Source organism: Rhincodon typus, chromosome 11 (genome assembly GCF_021869965.1).
Source record: "Rhincodon typus isolate 14 chromosome 11, sRhiTyp1.1, whole genome shotgun sequence".
In the NCBI taxonomy this organism is placed as follows: Eukaryota; Metazoa; Chordata; class Chondrichthyes; order Orectolobiformes; family Rhincodontidae; genus Rhincodon; species Rhincodon typus.
The window spans coordinates 11967978-11984932 of NC_063342.1; the positions used below are offsets into that span (position 1 = coordinate 11967978).

A 16955-nucleotide genomic window follows, 5' to 3' on the forward strand; every position below is an offset into this window, starting at 1 on the left:
GTTTCGGGCCTGGACCCGAAACGTCAGCCTTCCTGCTCCTCTGATGCTGCTTGGCCTGCTGTGTTCGTCCAGCTCTACACCTTGTTATCTCTAGTAAGGAGAGCAAACTGCATTGTAGCCATATTTGATAATCATCTAAAAATAGGTAGGAAAGCAAGCTGCAAGTATAATGTTGGAAAACGTGAGGTTTTCCACTTTGGGAATAAGAATAGAAAAGCAGTGTACTATTTAAATCAAGAAAGTTTGCAGAATGCTATGGAAGAGAGGGATCTGGGTGTACTGGTATATGAATCACAAAATCACTGAAATGCGGAATCATCCTGTAAGTGGATCAGAGATATGTCATGAGGGTTCTTAGAAGGTGGCACATATGGATGTCTGTGGATTTTGGGTGCATGTGGCTGGAGCCCATGAGCCTGTCATGATATGTTGTTATCTGGTTTGCAACAACGAGGTCCTTCAGAGCAAACAGCAAGCTGAAATGCCAGGTGTTTCCTCATTGAGTTTTCTTGACATCGTGCTTGTTTGGGGTGAGTTCAGTAAAATATTAATGAGGCAGTTTGTGGCAAGGTACTTAACAAGCATTAATTTCCATTGAATAACATTTCTGTGCTGCATGGTGAAAACCGAACCACGTTGCTTGTGAAAAGCATAAAAGGTGAAATGAGATGAACTCAATGTTGATATGAACCTTGCTGGACTTCTCCTCTGATTTTGCCACACATTTTGCCTCTTTTGTCTCATAAACTTGCATTCTGTTGCAAAAAAATCTGAAGCTTATATGAATCTGTTTCAGTGACTAACCATTAACCGATCGTAACAATTAAACACATTAAACACAGGTTTCATTTTGGACCTCAGCTGTCCAAAGTTATCATCAGCTGGGATCATACAACAGAAGTTCAAAGGAGCTTCCAAAAAAGGTGTGGTCAAGTAACCACAGGCTCAAAATTAGACATTCTAAATTGAACCACAGCTAGAGAAATCAGGCTTGACAGAAAATTGGCCAAACTAAATTAAATAGCAGTCAGCTGGCTACAGAGAACAGTGTAAACGAGAATCAAAAGTTCGAGGGGAATCAGTTACAACCAGCCTTAGGCTTATGTACTGACTGCCTCAAAATGTGCACTTTACACCTCCCAGCATGGCAACTGTGAAGGGTGTTGATGTGACATTTTGGATGATTTAAACCTAGCTCATGATCCCATTGGCCAAAGGCCACAGAACATTATGAAAGATCTGGTGTGAGGAACGAGAAAAACACACACACACCTGGAAGCCAGCCCCTTGATGAAGGCACAATGAGGACTCACAGCAACAAGACTCATGGCAAAAGACTGTGCAGTAACCCAGGAAGACCCAGGAGAAGATCTGCCCTTACCTGTAAGACACACTTTGGTAGAAGAGAGCCAGCCTATGTGAGAAAGGAAGGAGATTCTAACAGCCTAGCTCAAACATATGGATTACATTGGATTCAGGTTAGTATATTTTCTCAGACAGCTAGAACGAGACAGAAAGTAACTATTGTGGGAATTTGGGAAATGTTTACATACGTTTTAGCAAGGAATATTTTGTTAATAAAATCACATTGAACAACAAACCAAATTCTGTGTCTCTTTGTCTGCCTCACCAACAGGAGGACTTGGGTAAAGTGTTTTCAATACATAAACTGGTTGAAGTGTCCAAAGAACAGACAACAAAGATGACTTTGATCAGCTTGTCTCTGGTACAGCTTCTCTTAACCATTGTATGATAGCTGAGATGATTGATTTTTAATGTCAAGCCATCCTGAATGATGCATCTTCTATCTTGATGGGATTGAAAGGAGCTGTTCATATTCCCAGGGGTACCATTGTCTCCATGGACTTTGTTATTCCATGGAGTGGAATATAACTCTACACATGCAAATTAGCAGCCACTGTTAAGCTGGAGTCCTTTGTTTGGCCTATGTGTTATTTTTTACAAGAAGTTCCATACACATATATATATGTGTACGTAATGACCAGCCAATGAAATCACAAATTCATATTCCATATAACACATCTTCATGACACCTTCTAGAATAAAATGTTGAGAGGAGATTAAGTAAATGAGCTCAAAACCATGGTCGGTCTTGAAAGTGTTGATGGAGAGAAAGTGTTCGTTTTGGCAAAGGTGTTGAGAATAACAATACACAGAAACACTGGATTTAAGACCAGGAGTTGACTGCTTGGCCCCTCAACCATGCTCTGCCATTCAATAAGGTCATGGCTGATCTGGTTGTGATCTCAAATCCACTTTGCTTTCTACTTGCCATAACCCTTGATTCCATAAAGATTTTAGACGATTGGCCCAAGAGCCACAGATAACATGAGAGAAAAGAAACATGTATGGAATGTGTGAGAGGCTGGTGGAGTCAGATTACATTGTAGCTTTGAGAAGGGATCTGGATATACATCTGAATGTAAAAGAATTACAGGGTTTTGGAAAGTTGGTGAAGGAGTGGAACAAGCTGAACTGTTCTTAGTGACAACTGCCCAAGTAGCTCCTTTCTGAACTGTAAAAATTCCATGGTTTCAATTATCTTTTCAACTTGTGAATTCCTAGGACTTTCTCAGAGTTTAATCTGTCCTCATAGCTTAAGCTTTGGAGACTACATGTAATTGTCATAAATCTAAAATTATATGTCCCAAGGCCAAAATATCCTCCCTAAGCATTGATCCTTCTTAAAATATTGAATCCAGAACTGCTCACAATACCCAGTGTGTGCTCTATCCAGTGTTTTGACCTGGCTTGAATTGAATACCCTTGTATTCTATTCCTGTGGATATAAAGACCAGAATTCTGTTAGCCTTTTTGATTATTTGCTGCACTCATTCATGATATTTTAATGACTTGTTTACTTAAAGCACCAAGTCCCTTTGGATCTCTACTTCTTTTAAAGCTTTTCACCATTTTGAAAGTGCCCTGTTCTAGATCCGAATCAGATGACCTCAAATTTGTCCCCCTTCAAATCCATTTGCTACAGTTCTGCCCATTCACTTCATCTTATCAATGTCTCTGTAATTTTATGCTATCATTTACATTGTTTAGAATGCCATTTATCTTTGCCTCATCAGCGATTTGGATAAACATAGAAACATGGAAAATAGGTGCAGGAGTAGGACATTCAGCCTTTGAAGCCTGCACCACCATTCAGTATGATCATTGCTGATTATGCTATCTCAGTATCTCATTCCCGCCCTTTCCCCATACCCTTTAAGCCCTTCAGCCACAAGGGCCACGTCCAGCTCCCTCATTAGAATGTATCTAATGAACTGTCCCCAACAGCTTCCTGTGGGAGAGAGTTCCACGGGTTCACAACTCTCTGAGTGAAGAAATTCTCCCTCATCTCAGTCCTGAATGCCTTACGTCTAGTTCTGGACATCCCCAACATCAGGAGCATTCTTTCTGCATCTACCCTGTCCCATCCAATCAGGATTTATATTTCAGTGACAGCCCCTCCGATTCTTCTAAATTCCTGCGAATATAAGCCCAGTCCATCCAGTCTTTCTTCATATGTCAGTCCTTTCATCCCAGGAATAGTCTTGTGAACATTTGTTGGACTCCCTCAATAGCTAGAATGTCCTTCCTCAGACTAGGAGATCAAAACTGCACACAATACTCAAGGTGTGGCCTCACCAAGGCCCTGTATAACTGTAGCAAGACACCCTTACTCCGATACTCAAATCGTCTTGCTATGAAGGCCAGCTGCACCTGCATGCCAACCTTCAGCGATTTTCCACTGTGACACCCAGGTCTCGTTGCACCATTCAGATAATAATCTGCCTTCCTGTTTTTGCCACCCAAATGGATGACCTCACATTTACCCACATTATATTACATTTGACAAGTATTTGCCCACTTAGCCAGTATGTCCAAGTCACCCTGCAGCATCTTAGCATACTCCTCACAGCACACACTGCCACCCAGCTTAGTGTCACCTGCAAATTTGGAGATATTGCATTCAATTCCTTCATCCAAATCGTTAAAGTATACTGGGAACAGCTGACGTCCCAGCACTGAAACCCTGTGGTACCCCACTTGTCACTGCCTGACACTCTGAAAAGGACCTGTTTATTCCAACTATCTGCTTCCTCCCTGCCAACCAATTCTCAATCCATGACAATACATTACCTCCGATACCATGAACTTTAATTTTCCTCACTAATCTCTTGTGTGGAACCTTGTCAAAAGCCTTTTGAAAGTCCAGATACACAACATCTACTGATTCCTCCTTGTCCCTTCTACTGGTCACATCCTCAAAAAATTCCAGAAGATAAATAGCTTTCTAGACCATCATTTGAATTGCTAAGGAGTACAATGAATTGTTAAACACAGATGCCTCAAAGGAAGTTTAATGAACTCGTTGCAGCAGTAGTGGGTGGCAGGAGAATCAAGTATGAGGGCCAGTACCTGATTCCTGATTCCAGCATTTAGTGGGGAATGGGAACGGCCAGAGTCTCACCCACTAGTGGCAGGATGCCAATTGGACTTTTTGACAAGGCACTCAATAGCATTTAACACGGAGCCCACTAGGAATTTGTATTGAATGTAAAGGACTCACACAGGTCTCCTGTGAATTCCAAAAATCTCCCAGCAAATCATATTGGCTTTGCCTGTGACTTCATGGAGTGGGGTCAGGTTACCTCATGCATTAGGCATAAAGCGCCCAATGAATGATCCTGGCGTTGGGGAAGCCTGAATTCTTAAATCAAGCCAGAAAATAAATGTTTTTGATAAATAGTCCATCGCAGCTGTCAGAATGTTAGCTGCAGCTTTTACATCGAGGGGCTGACCGTTTCAAGCTCCACATCCTTTCATGCGACTCCTCTTCCACATCCCATTTGCTGGTGACCCCCTCCCTATTACCCCCATCCATCCCCCACTTCTCTCCTGAGATTCAGCAACAATCCCTGGTGAAGGCTTCTCTACACTACCTCAGCAATCACTGCTCTCCGTGATGAAACCAGTATTGAAGAGCTGCTGGCCTCTAATTAGCTGGCAGCTCTCATGGGCAGGATTTCAAACCGACTGAGGCCTTAATTCAGTGGGCCACCTGACACTGTCCCGGTAAGTGACTGATTGCTTAAGTTGCATTGGAAAAGGCAGCGTGGCGTTCCCACTGGTTCTGCAGCCAGTATGCAGATCCACTGTTGCCTCAACTAAGTTCCTCTCCATTAATCTCAGTCTGTCAATTCGAGTACTTTCCCAATCTTCCTAAAAACCAAAAGAACCGCGGATGCTGTAAATCAGGAACAAAAACAGAAGTTGCTGGAAAAACTCAGCAGGTCTGTCATCATTTGTGAAGAAAATAATCAGAGTTAATGTTTCGAGTCCAGTGACCGTTCCAAGGAAGGGTCATCGGACCCGAAACATTAAATCTGATTTTTCTTCACAGATGCTGCCAGACCTGCTGAGCTTTTCCAGCAACTTCTGTATTTGTTCCCAATCTTCCTACTTCCACTCAGCTAATTTCCTGACCAGGTCAGTAATTTGTCTTCAATTCCATGAGCTTCAACTTCAACAAACAATCTCTTATAGGACTTTACCAAGCGTCTTCTGGAAATGCCTATACATAACAACCATAGCCATTCCATGTCCATTGTAGCATCTTCAAAAAGTCAGTGAGCTTTGTCGAGCCTGTCCTTCACTTTCAAATCCATGCATGCTCTCTCTGAACAACTGAAGTTTTTCAGGGTTGTCAGTCAACCTTTTCTAAATTTTAGGCTCTATTAACTTCCTGACAACAGATATTGGAATAACTGGTCTATAATTCTATGGTTTTCTTCTGTCACCTTTTAGTTAAAAGAAAAAAGTGAGTGAAAGGTCAAACGCAGAGACAGTCAGCATCATCTAAAAGAGTGGATGAAAGGAGCACCTGAAAACAACTGCATCATCTTTCCTTTGGGTTGTAGAGAGTATTAGACTTACAGGAGACAGCTCTATTCGTGAACACATTAAAGAAACAGCAAGACCTAGGGCCTTCATTCACCTTTAGGAAGCAGAGAGAACTGGACCTGTGGGAGATATCTCTACTTAGAAACAGGCTGAGTTTGGAAAAAGTCAAAGAGTAACATCACAAGAAAACTAAAGGTTCATTGGTTGAGTAGCAGGAGAGCACAAGAGCCTGAGAAAAGCAGTCAGCATGACATGGGTGAGTGTTGTTATGGTACAGTCTTTAAAGTAAAAAATTAGTCCTAATAGTTTAGATTTAGCAGTGTTTAAGGTATAAGAAGTGAGGTGATGTCCCAAGTGTGTATTTAATATTCTTTAACTTAAAGGAATTAAAGTGATAAGGGTAAGACATAGCAGGGCAGCTTGATCATGTTCGAATTTAGGGACACTAAGTGACTACCTAATTCTCTCTAATTTCTCCAGCCTCTGCATGGATCTCCAAGATCTGTGTACAGAAAGTGCTGGAGGAAGTGAAGTGAATATGTCAGCATGCTAATCAGCACGCGCAGATCCTCAGCGTGGTACAGCTTAGAGGGAAAATTGGTGTCTGTTACATGTGCAGATATTGTCTCCAGTTGCAGTTGCTGGAAATCTACATTTTGGATCTGGAGCAGGAGTTTGAATAACTATGGTGAATCCGCAAGACTGAGATTTTTGTCGATTATATATACAGTGAGGTGCTCACAGCGCAGTTAATAAAGGCATAAAGTAAATGGGTGACCACCAGATAGAGTAAAAGCACTAGAAAGGTAGTGCAGGAGTCCCAGGGTCTTCCTCCCAGTCTTACAGATTTTCCATTTGGTTACTGCTGGGGGAGATGGTTTCTCAGGGGAATGTAGCAACAACCAAGTCTGTGTCACCACGTGTGGCTCAGCTGCACTGGTTGAGAGGGAGAAAAAAGTGTAAGAGCAATAATGATACTAGATTCTATCATAAGGGGAACTGCTAGTTGTTTCTGTGGCTACAGATGTCACACCAGTTATGTTGCCTCCCTGGTGCTAGGCTTGTGGTCAACGTCAGTACCAATGACACAGGTAAAAGAAAAGGGGGAGCTGGGAAATAAAAGGCACGACCTCAAAGGTAGTAATCTCAGGATTACTCCCAGTACAAAGCATTAGCAAGATCAGAGGAGCAGAAAAGTTGACATTTCAAGTTTACGCCCTTCATCACGTCGACTTTCCTGCTCCTCTGATGCTGCCTGACCTACTGTGTTCCTCCAGCTCCACACTGTATTGACTCTAACTCCAGCATCTGCAGTTCTTGCTATCTCCTAAGTAGTTGCATGGTTTGGAACAGAACTGACAAGATTAGTGGCTGGAGAGATGTTGTAGAAAGGAAGATTTAGATTTCTGACATGTTGGGTCTGATTCTGGGGAAAATGGAAGCTGTACAAGTTGGATGAATTCTATTCAAGCAGGACTGGGCCTAATATCCTCCAGGGTCATTCACTGGTATTAGGGTTTAAATAGAATGAGATGGGGGGGAGGGAGCCTGAGTGGGAAGGCATAGCAAAGAGAAACAAAATTAGAAATGAAAGCGAGAAAAGTAGAAAGCTAAAGTAAACAACAGGGGAAATCAAGGTTAACAGCAAATAGGGCCATTGTACAAAAAAATGAATAAAAATGTTAAAAAGACAATAAGACCATAAGATATAAGAGCAGAATTAAGCCATTCAACCCATAGAGTCTGCTCTGCCTTTTGATCATAGCTGATACATTTCTCAACCCCATTCTCTTGCCTTGTCCCCAAAATTTTTGATCCTTTTACTAATCAAGAACCTATCTATTTCTGTTTTAAATATGCGCAATGATTTGGCCTCTACAGTCTTCTGTGACAGTAAATTCCACAGATTAACTGCACTCTGGCTGAAGAAATTCCTACTCATCTCAGTTCTTTACTCTGAGGCTGTGTCCTCTGGTCCAAGTCTCTCCTACTAATAGAAACGTCTTCTCCACTTCCACTCTATCCAGGCCCCTAAGTATCCTGACTGTTTCAGTCACATCCCCATCATCCATCTAAACTTCAAGTATAGAGCCACAGCACTCAATCATAGATATATAGAAATATAGAAGATAGGAGCAGGAGGAGGTCATTCGGCCCTTCATGCCTGCTCTGCCATTCATCATGATGATGGCTAATCATCCAACTCAACAGCCTAGTCCTGTTCTCCCCATAACCTTTGATCCCATTCACCCCAAGTGCTATGTCTAGCCACCTCTTGAATCCATTCAATGTTTTGGCGTCAACTACTTCCTGTGGTAATGAATTCCACAGGCTCACCACTCTCTGGGTGAAGAAATATCTCCTCGTCTCCATCCCAAATGGTCTACCCCAAATCCTCAGTCTGTGACGCCTGGTTCTGGACACACCCACCATCAGGAATATCCTCCCCGCATTTGCCCTGTCTAGTCCTTTTAGAATTTTATAAGTCTCTATGAGATCCCCCCTCATTCGTCTGAACTCCAGCAAAAACAATCCTTACCGTCAGTCCCTGGAATCAGTCTGGTAAACCTTCGCTGCACTACCTCGAGAGCAAGAACATCCCAATTGCCTCTCATATGACAAGGCCTTCAGACCTGGGATCATTTTTGTAAACCTCCTCTGAGCCCTCACCAATGCTAGCACATCTTTCCTTAGATACATGGCCCAAAACTACTTCCAGCATTCCAAATGTGGTCTGACCAGAGCCTTATAAAGTCTCAGCAGTACATCTTTGCTCTTGTATTCTAGCCCTCTTGAAATGAATGCAAACGTTGCATTTGTCTTCCTAACTGCCAATTGAACCTGCATGTTAACTTTAAGAGAATACTGAACTAGGATTCCCAAGTCCCTTTGTGCTTCAGATTTCCTATTAGAAAACACCTCTATTCCTCTTACCAAAATGTACCTCATCTTTTCCCACATTGTATTCTACTTGCCACTTCTGTGTCCACTCTTCTAGCTTGTCCAAGTCCTTCTGCAGCTCGCTGCTTCTTCAGCACCATCTGTCCCTCCACCTATCTTTGTGTCATTTGCAAATTGAGCAACAATGCCCTCGGTTCCTTCATCCAGTTTGTCAACTTATGGTCCAAACACACACTCCTGTAGAACTCCACTAGTCAGAGGCTGTCATCCTGAAAAAGACCCCTTTATCCCTGCTATCTGCCTTCTGCCAGTCAGCCAATCCTCTATCCATGCCAGTAGCTTGCCCCTAACACCATGGGCTTTTAATTTATTTTGTAGCCTCCTGTGTGGTACAATGTCGAAGGCCTTCTGGAAATCCGATTGGATCATGTCCACTGGTGTTCCTTTGTTTAACTTGCTCATCACCTCCTCAAAGAATTTTAATCGATTTGTCAGGCATGACCTCCCAAGAATGAAGCTGTGCTGACTCTGTCCTATTTTACCATGCACTTTCAAGTACTCTACATCTCATCCTTCACAACAGACTCTAAAAATGTGCCGATGACTGAAGTCAGGCTACCCAGCCTATAGTTTCCTGTCTTTTACTTCCATCCCTTTTGTTATATTAGCTATTTTCCAGCCCTCTGGGGCCCTGCTCGTCTCCAGTGATTCCTGTAAGATCACCATCAATACCTCTACAATGTCCTCAACTATCTCCTTCAGAACTCTGGGGTGTAGTCCAGCAGTTCAGGTGATTTATCCACCTTCAGACCTTTCAGCTTCCCTAGCACCGTCTTCTTATTGATGGCCACTTTACCCACCTCTGTTCCCTGACTCTCCTGAAGTTCTGGTCTGCTGCTGGTGTCTTCCACTGTGAAAACTGATACAAAGTACTTATTCAGTTCCTCTGCCATTTCTTTGCTCTCCATTACTACTTCTCCAGCCTCATTTTCCAGTGGTCCAATGTCCACTCTTGTCTCTCTCTTAAGAAGAGATAAAAAAAATTAAGAGTGAAGTAGATTAATTTCTAGATTATAAAGGGGTCAAGGGGCATGAGGAGAGAATGGGAGTTTAGCATTGAAATATAGGATTAGCTATGATAACATTGAATGGTGGAGGACGCTCAATAGACCAAAAGGCCCACTCTTGTTCTTATTTCTGTGGTTCTAACACGTATTGAGACATAGGCAGTGTAGAAGAATGGATAAAGGCAAAGTTAACATAAGAAATGACTAGATAAGTGGAGATTTACACATTACAAGGCAGATTAGATATATTTCCTTTCAAAGACATTTTGGAATCAATTTATGAGTAATCTGAGATGTGGCATTGGACAATTATTTTATGGTAGGGAGAAAAACGAGACTTTAAACCTTTGATTCCTAAAGCATTCCACCATTGTGGGTTAATTCTGTGTCTGTTGCAGACTAATTGAGAAAGTGTTACAGTCCATGTAGAGAATAATAGGACTTTAAAAAAATCATGCTCCCCTCCTCCAACCTGTCTTCAGCAAATATGCAAACTATTCCTAGCTACTATCAATTCTGAAGCAGGGTACTGGACCTGAAACATTGACTCTGCTTTGTCTCCACAGATGCTGCTAGACCTGTTGAGTTTCTCCAGTTAATTCTGTTTTGATGCACAGTTTCAATGATTTCAAGTTTCCTCAAAAAAAGGAAAAAAAGGTTTAGATTGTTTTACTGGAAAGAAGTATAAGGCATTTATATTTGTAAACAACGGCAGCAGCCTGTGTTTAACAGGGGAGGCTGTGATAAAATGTGTAAAATGTATATTATTGTTATTATGAATGTGGATTTCAAAATAGAAGCAACTGGCTGTGGGTCAGTTCTGTGAAGGTAGTTCTTTTAGCCAGGTCACATGACCCTCCCGTAATTTTACCTTAATGACACCGTTCCAAATTATACCTGTCCTATAAAAACAAATGTTAGTGGAGAAACTCAGCAGGTCTGGCAGCATCTGTGGGAAGAAATCAGAGTTAGCGTTTCAGGCCCAGTGACCTTCCTCCTTACAAACTTCATTATTGTAACAAAAAATTTATGTCATGATCACTCAACACTTCTATGACTGTTGAGACATGTGACTATCAGAATTCTACAAGTCAAATTTGACAGAATTTGTTTTATTTTCATCTTGTAATTACTAAGTTCCACAAAAATAAACGATTAGAGGTTAAAATTAAAGCAAGTGGAGGTTCAACAAGCCAAGATGGATAAATGGAGAAATTGACATATGTCCAAGTTCATTAAATGACTGTTAAAGCAAACTTTGCTGATTCTTTGTTTCTTACCAGTGAATCGACTGACGGTATTGATGTGAGATGCCTGTATCACACCCACACGTGTGCTCCCACTGTTTTTGATACACATGCAGATACAAATAGCTATTCCAGCAACCACTCCCATGAGAAAGACAATCCCAAATACGACACCTGCTATTGCTGTGCCTCTGTAAAACAAAGAATAGTTATCGCAAGATGGAGATGCAATCGGAAATTAAATTTAAATTATTTTTGCTGGGCAAGTTACGTTGAGCTGTTTGTGAATGTTTTTGCCTTGGGTTTAGTGAGGTTTCTCTCAAAATTTTACCAAACATCCCTCATTAACTATCTACTCTTTCCCACTGGCAATTTAACCAACAGGTTATATCAGGCTTTGAGTCCAAATGCATTAATGTTGAGGCAGAGTGGCAACAGAGAAGGAAAGAAAAGGAAGCAATCAAAATCCTGGGACATTGTGCTCATAAATCTATGAATCAAGAATAAGCCTGTTCAGTCACAATTTGCAGCCCTGAGTAGACATCATCTTCCATCTGAGTGACAGCAAACAGGTACAACACCACTGCAACTTGGACGTCTTGAGGTAAGGGAGAAAGAAAAGCAGCCAATCGGCTCATTTAGCTGGACTGCTACAGTGTTAATCTGATTAGGGCCAGGAGCATGGGGCTTAATCCCTATTTCAACCAGTGTGGATTCGGGATTTGCCTCCTTACCATACCAATGGTGGAGGTCATGGTCTTGACATCAGGCAGGTAACTTCAGAAAAATTACCTTCATGAGTCCAACAAAAATTTAACAAGTTATGCAAAACATAAATTGCCTTCAAGCATATTCATGCTGCTTTTCCTTAATCAATCCTCATTTTCATTCATGATGGTAGTGATTATGGATTTGGAAGGTGCTATCTCGATAAATTTTTGCATCTTGTAGGTGGTACACACTGCTGCTACTGAGTGGCAGTGGTGGAGGGAGCGAATGTTTGTGGATGAGGTGTCAATCAAGTGGATTGCTTTTTCCTAGTTAGTTTCAAGCTTCTGCAGCATTGTGGAGCTGCGCTTATCCAGGCAAGTGGGAGTATTCCATTTCACTCCCGACTTGTGCCCTGTAGCTGGTGGATAGCTTTGCATTGTCAGGAGGTGAGTTACTCAACACAGAATTGTGAGCCTCTGAAATGTTGTTGTAGTCACAGCACTTAGATGGCTAGACCAGTTCTGTTTCTGGTCAATGGTAACCCTTAGGATGCTGATAGTGGTGGATTCAGTGATGGTAATGCAATTGAATGTGAAAGGGTGATGGTTAGATTCTCTCTTTTTAGAGATGGTCATTGACTGGCACCTGTGTGGCACAAATATAACTTTTCAGTAGTTATTGGATACCTAGATGTTGTCTTGCTGCATTTGGACATGGACTGCTTCAGCATCTGAGGAGTCGTGAATGGTACAATCTTCAGCGAACATCCCCATTTCTGACCTTATAATGGAGGGAAGGTCATTGATGAAGCAGCTGAAGATGGCTGGGCCAAGGACTCTCCCCTGAGGAACTCCTGCAATGATGTCTCAGAGCTGAAAAGACTAACTTCCAACAACCATAATTATGTTCCTTTGTTTGAGGTGTGACTCCCACTACTGGAGAGTTTTCACCCAGATTCCCATTGACTCCAGTATTGCAAGGGCTCCTTGATGCCATACTTGGACAAGTACAGCCTTAATGTCAAGGGCAGTCACTCTAACTTCACCACTGGAATTCAGCTTTTCTCTCCATCTTTAAACTATACTGTTCAGAAGTTGCATGACCCTGGTGGAACTCAAACTGAGTATCAGTGAGCAAGTTATTGCTAGCACTGTTGATGACATCTTCCATTGCTTTACTGATGATGAAGAGTCATATGGTGGAGCAGTAATTGGCCAGTTTTGATTTGTCCTGCTTTTTGTGTACAGAATATACCTGGGAAAATTTCAACATTGTTGAGTACTTGATGTACTATCGTGCACAATGTTGTACTATATTGGAACAGCTTGGCTTGGGTCAACTTAAGTTTTGGAACACTTCAGTACTATAGCCGGAATGTCATCAGAGCCTGTAGCTTTCTCAATATTCCATACCTCCAACCATTTCTTGATATCAAGGAGGGAATCAAATTGGCTAAAACTTGCATCTGTGATGCTGGGACTTCTGGACGAGGCTGAGATGGATTAACTACTCAGGACTTCGAGCTGAAGAATGCTTTAGCCTATTTTGTACTGATGTGCTGTTCCCCCGTTACTGAGGATGGGGATGTTGGTGGAACATCCTCTCCAGCGAGTTGTTTAATTGTCCACTACCATTCACGTTTAGATGTGGCAGGACTGCAGATATTTGGTTTGGGAATAGTTTATCTCTATCACTTGCTGCTTATGCTGTTTGGCACAGAAGTAGTTCTGTGTTGTTTCTTCACCATCTTGAAACAACAGTTTTAGCCTTACCTGGTGCTGCTCCTAATGTGCCCTTCTGCAATCTACATTGAACCAGGGTGCTTCCCTGGTTTGTTGGTAGCAGTAGAGTAGGTGATATGCCAGGCATGTGATTGCACATTGTGTTAGAGTACAATTTTGCTGCTGATGTCCCTCAACACAGCGTGCATGCCAAGTCTTCAGTTGCTAGATCTGTTTGAAAACTATCTCACTTAGCATGGTGATATTGTGTGGCACTATGATAGAAGGTATTCTTAATGTGAACACTGGACTTTGTCTCTGCAAGGACTATGTGGAAGTTGTTTTCACTGATGTGTCTTGGACAGATGCAATTGCTGCCGGAAAATTGGTGTGTATGAGGTCAAGTGTGTTTTTCCCTCTTGTTGGTTCTTTCACTGCCTACCACAAACCCAATTCAGCAGCTATGTCCTCTAGGACTCGACTAGCTTAGTCATTGATGGTGCTTGTTTTGATTTTGATTTTATTGTCACAATGAAAATCTTTGTTTACGAGCGGTACAGGCAGATCACAGCAAGCAAAGGATGTACAGATCAAAAAGACTTAGAGGCATGCAGGTTACATTATTTGAGGCTAGAGTCCATTTAGCAGTCTGAAAGCGGCCCAAAAGAAGCTCTTCCTGAACCTTCAGGCTTCTGTATCTTCTGCCTGACGGAAGAGGTTGTGGGAGGTCATTACCAGGGTGCGATGGCTCTTTCATGATGTTGGCCGCTGTTTCATGGCAGGAAGCCATGTAAATAGAGTCCATGGATGGAAAGTTGGCTTTTGTGATGGTCTGGGCTGTGCTCACCACCTTCTGTAGTTTCTTATGTTCCTGGGCACAGCAGTCGCCATACCAGGCCGCTAAGCACCCGGACAGTATGCTTTCAATGGTGTATCTGTAGAAGTTGGTGAGGGTCCTTATGGACATGCCAAATTTCCTGAGCCACCTGAGGAAGAAGAGCCGTTGTTGACTGTCGCATTTACGTGGGAAGTCCAGGACAGTTCCTCGGCTATCGTCACTCCAAGGAACATGATGCTCTTCACCCTCTCAACCTTAATTCTCTTGATGTAGATGGGGGCATGTTCTCCTCCTTTCTTTCTGAAGTCGATGATCAGCTCTTTAGTTTTGCTGACGTTGAGTGACAGATTGTTTTCATTGTGCCACGTCACCAAGTCCTCTATCTCCCTTCTGTATTTTGACTCATCATTGTTAGATATCCGTCCCACTACGGTGGTGTCATCAGCGAACTTGTAGATGGCGTTTGTTTGGAATTTAGCAACACTGTCATAGGTGTACAGGGAGTACAGTAGGGGGCTGAGGATGCATTCTTGGGGGGGGAGCGGGCCGCTCCAGTGTTGAGTATTATTGTGGAGGAGATGCAGTCACCTATCATCACTGATTGTGGCCTGTGGATCCAGTTGCAGAGGGCGGAGCCAAGACCAAGGTCACGCAGTTTTGAGATCAGTCTGGAGGGGATAATGGTGTTGAAGGTGGAACTGTAGACAATGAGCAGGAATCTGATGTAGGTGTCTTTGTTGTCCAGATGATCCAGGGGTGAGTACAGGGCTAGGGAAATGGCATCCTTTGTGGACCTGTTATGTTGGTAGGCAAACTGTAGGGGAACAAGGCGGACTGGGAGACTGGATTTGATGTGGGCCTTGACCAGACTCCCGAAGCACTTCCTGATTATGGAAGTCAGAGCTATTGCGCTGTAGTCATTCAGGCACATTGCATGTGTTTTCTTGGGTATGGAGATGATGGCGATCTTCTTGAAGCACGTGGGGATTTTGGCTTGTAGGAGGGAGAGGTTGAAGATGTCGATGAATACCTCCGCCAGTTGGTCCACACAGGATCTGAGTGCTCGGCCGGGGACACCGTCCAGGCCCATCACTTTCCTTGGGTTGACCCCCAGGGAGACCGATCTGACGTCTGAAGTGGTGAGAGAGGGAGCAGGTGTGTGTGGGGCTGTCGGGGCAGGTGTCCCCACACCGGCGGTATTCTGCTCAAACCGAGCGTAGAAAGTATTGAGCGTGTCAGGGAGTTATGTGTCATTGTCCGCTATCTTACTCTGTTTTGTTTTGTATCCTGTAATGTCATTTAGGCCTTGCCATAGATGCCGGGAGTCGTTTGGTAGGTCTGTGCCTCTAACTTGGTCTGGTACTGCCTCTTGGACTCCCTGATGGCTTTGCAGAGGTCATATCTGAATTTTCTGTATTGCTCTGGGCCACCCGAATTCAATGCTACATACCTGGTCTTCAGTAGGGAGTGGGTTTCCTGGTTCATCCAAGGTTTACGGTTGGGGAATACTCAGATCGACTTCTTTGGTAAACAGTCTTTCATGCATTTGCTAATGAAGTCCATGAATGTGGTGGCACACTTGTCTAGGTTTTCTGCTGAACACTTGGTCCAGTCCACTGAGTCCAAGCAGTCCCGGAGACGGTCTTCTGCTGCCTCGGACAAGCACTGTACTTCTTTTCATGAAGGATTCTCCCGTTTCAGCTTCTGCTTGTTATCTGGAAGGAGGAGCACAGCGCTGTGGTCGGATTTTCCAAAGTGTGGGCGGGGTGGTTGAGCGGTAGGCGTCTTTGATGGTTATGTAGCACTCTTGGTGATGGACACTGAATCCTACCCTGGTAAATTCCATGCCCTTTTCACCCTCAAACTTCATCCAAACAGTGTTCATCATGAAGGAGTACTGATTCATCAGCTGGAGTATGGGCAGGTTGGTAAGAGGAGGTAAAGTATATGGTAATCAGCAGCAGGCTTCCTTGCCCATGTTTGACCTGATGCCATGAGACTTCAAGGATTCAGAGTCGATGTTGAGGATTCTGAGAGAAACTTCCAACCTTATACCCGTGTGCTGCCACCTCTGCTTTGCCTATTCTGCTGTTGGGGCAGGACATAACCACAGATGATGACATCGTCTCGGACATGTGTGTCAGGTATGAATCTGTGAATGTGACTATGTCAGGCTATTACTTGACAGCTGTCCCAATTTTTGTACTAGTCCCAGATGTTAGTAAAGAAGACTTTACGGGGTTCACAAGGCTTTGTTTGCTGTTATCATTTCCAATGCTTATTGATGTCAAGTGGTCCATCCAGTTTTGATTCTTTTTTGTGACTTTCTAGTGTTGATACTTGCTAGGCCATGTCAGAGGGCAGTCAAGAGTCAACCACACATTTCTGTGGAATATGGATTCACATGGACTGCACATTAGGTAAAGATGGCACTTTCCTTCCCTAAATGACATTAGTGTCATAATTGTGCAAGTGAATTAATTTTGTACCAGATTATTATTTCATCTTTCAGATTAAATTGATTGGTTTGCTGTGACTGGATTTTTCGAAA

At 42.9% G+C, this 16955-nt stretch overlaps 1 protein-coding gene across 1 annotated transcript in view; it reads right to left on the minus strand.

Moving 5' to 3' along the window:
- cyyr1 (cysteine/tyrosine-rich 1) overlaps positions 1-16527 on the minus strand; it is an 18764-nt gene extending 2237 nt beyond the window's left edge. The window contains exons 1-2 of the mRNA XM_048603023.1: positions 16460-16527; positions 11168-11325 (exon numbers count right to left, since the gene is read on the minus strand). Coding sequence (XP_048458980.1) covers positions 11168-11325; positions 16460-16527 — 226 coding nt within the window. The remainder of the gene's footprint in view (positions 1-11167; positions 11326-16459) is intronic.
- Positions 16528-16955: the final 428 nt, after the last annotated feature.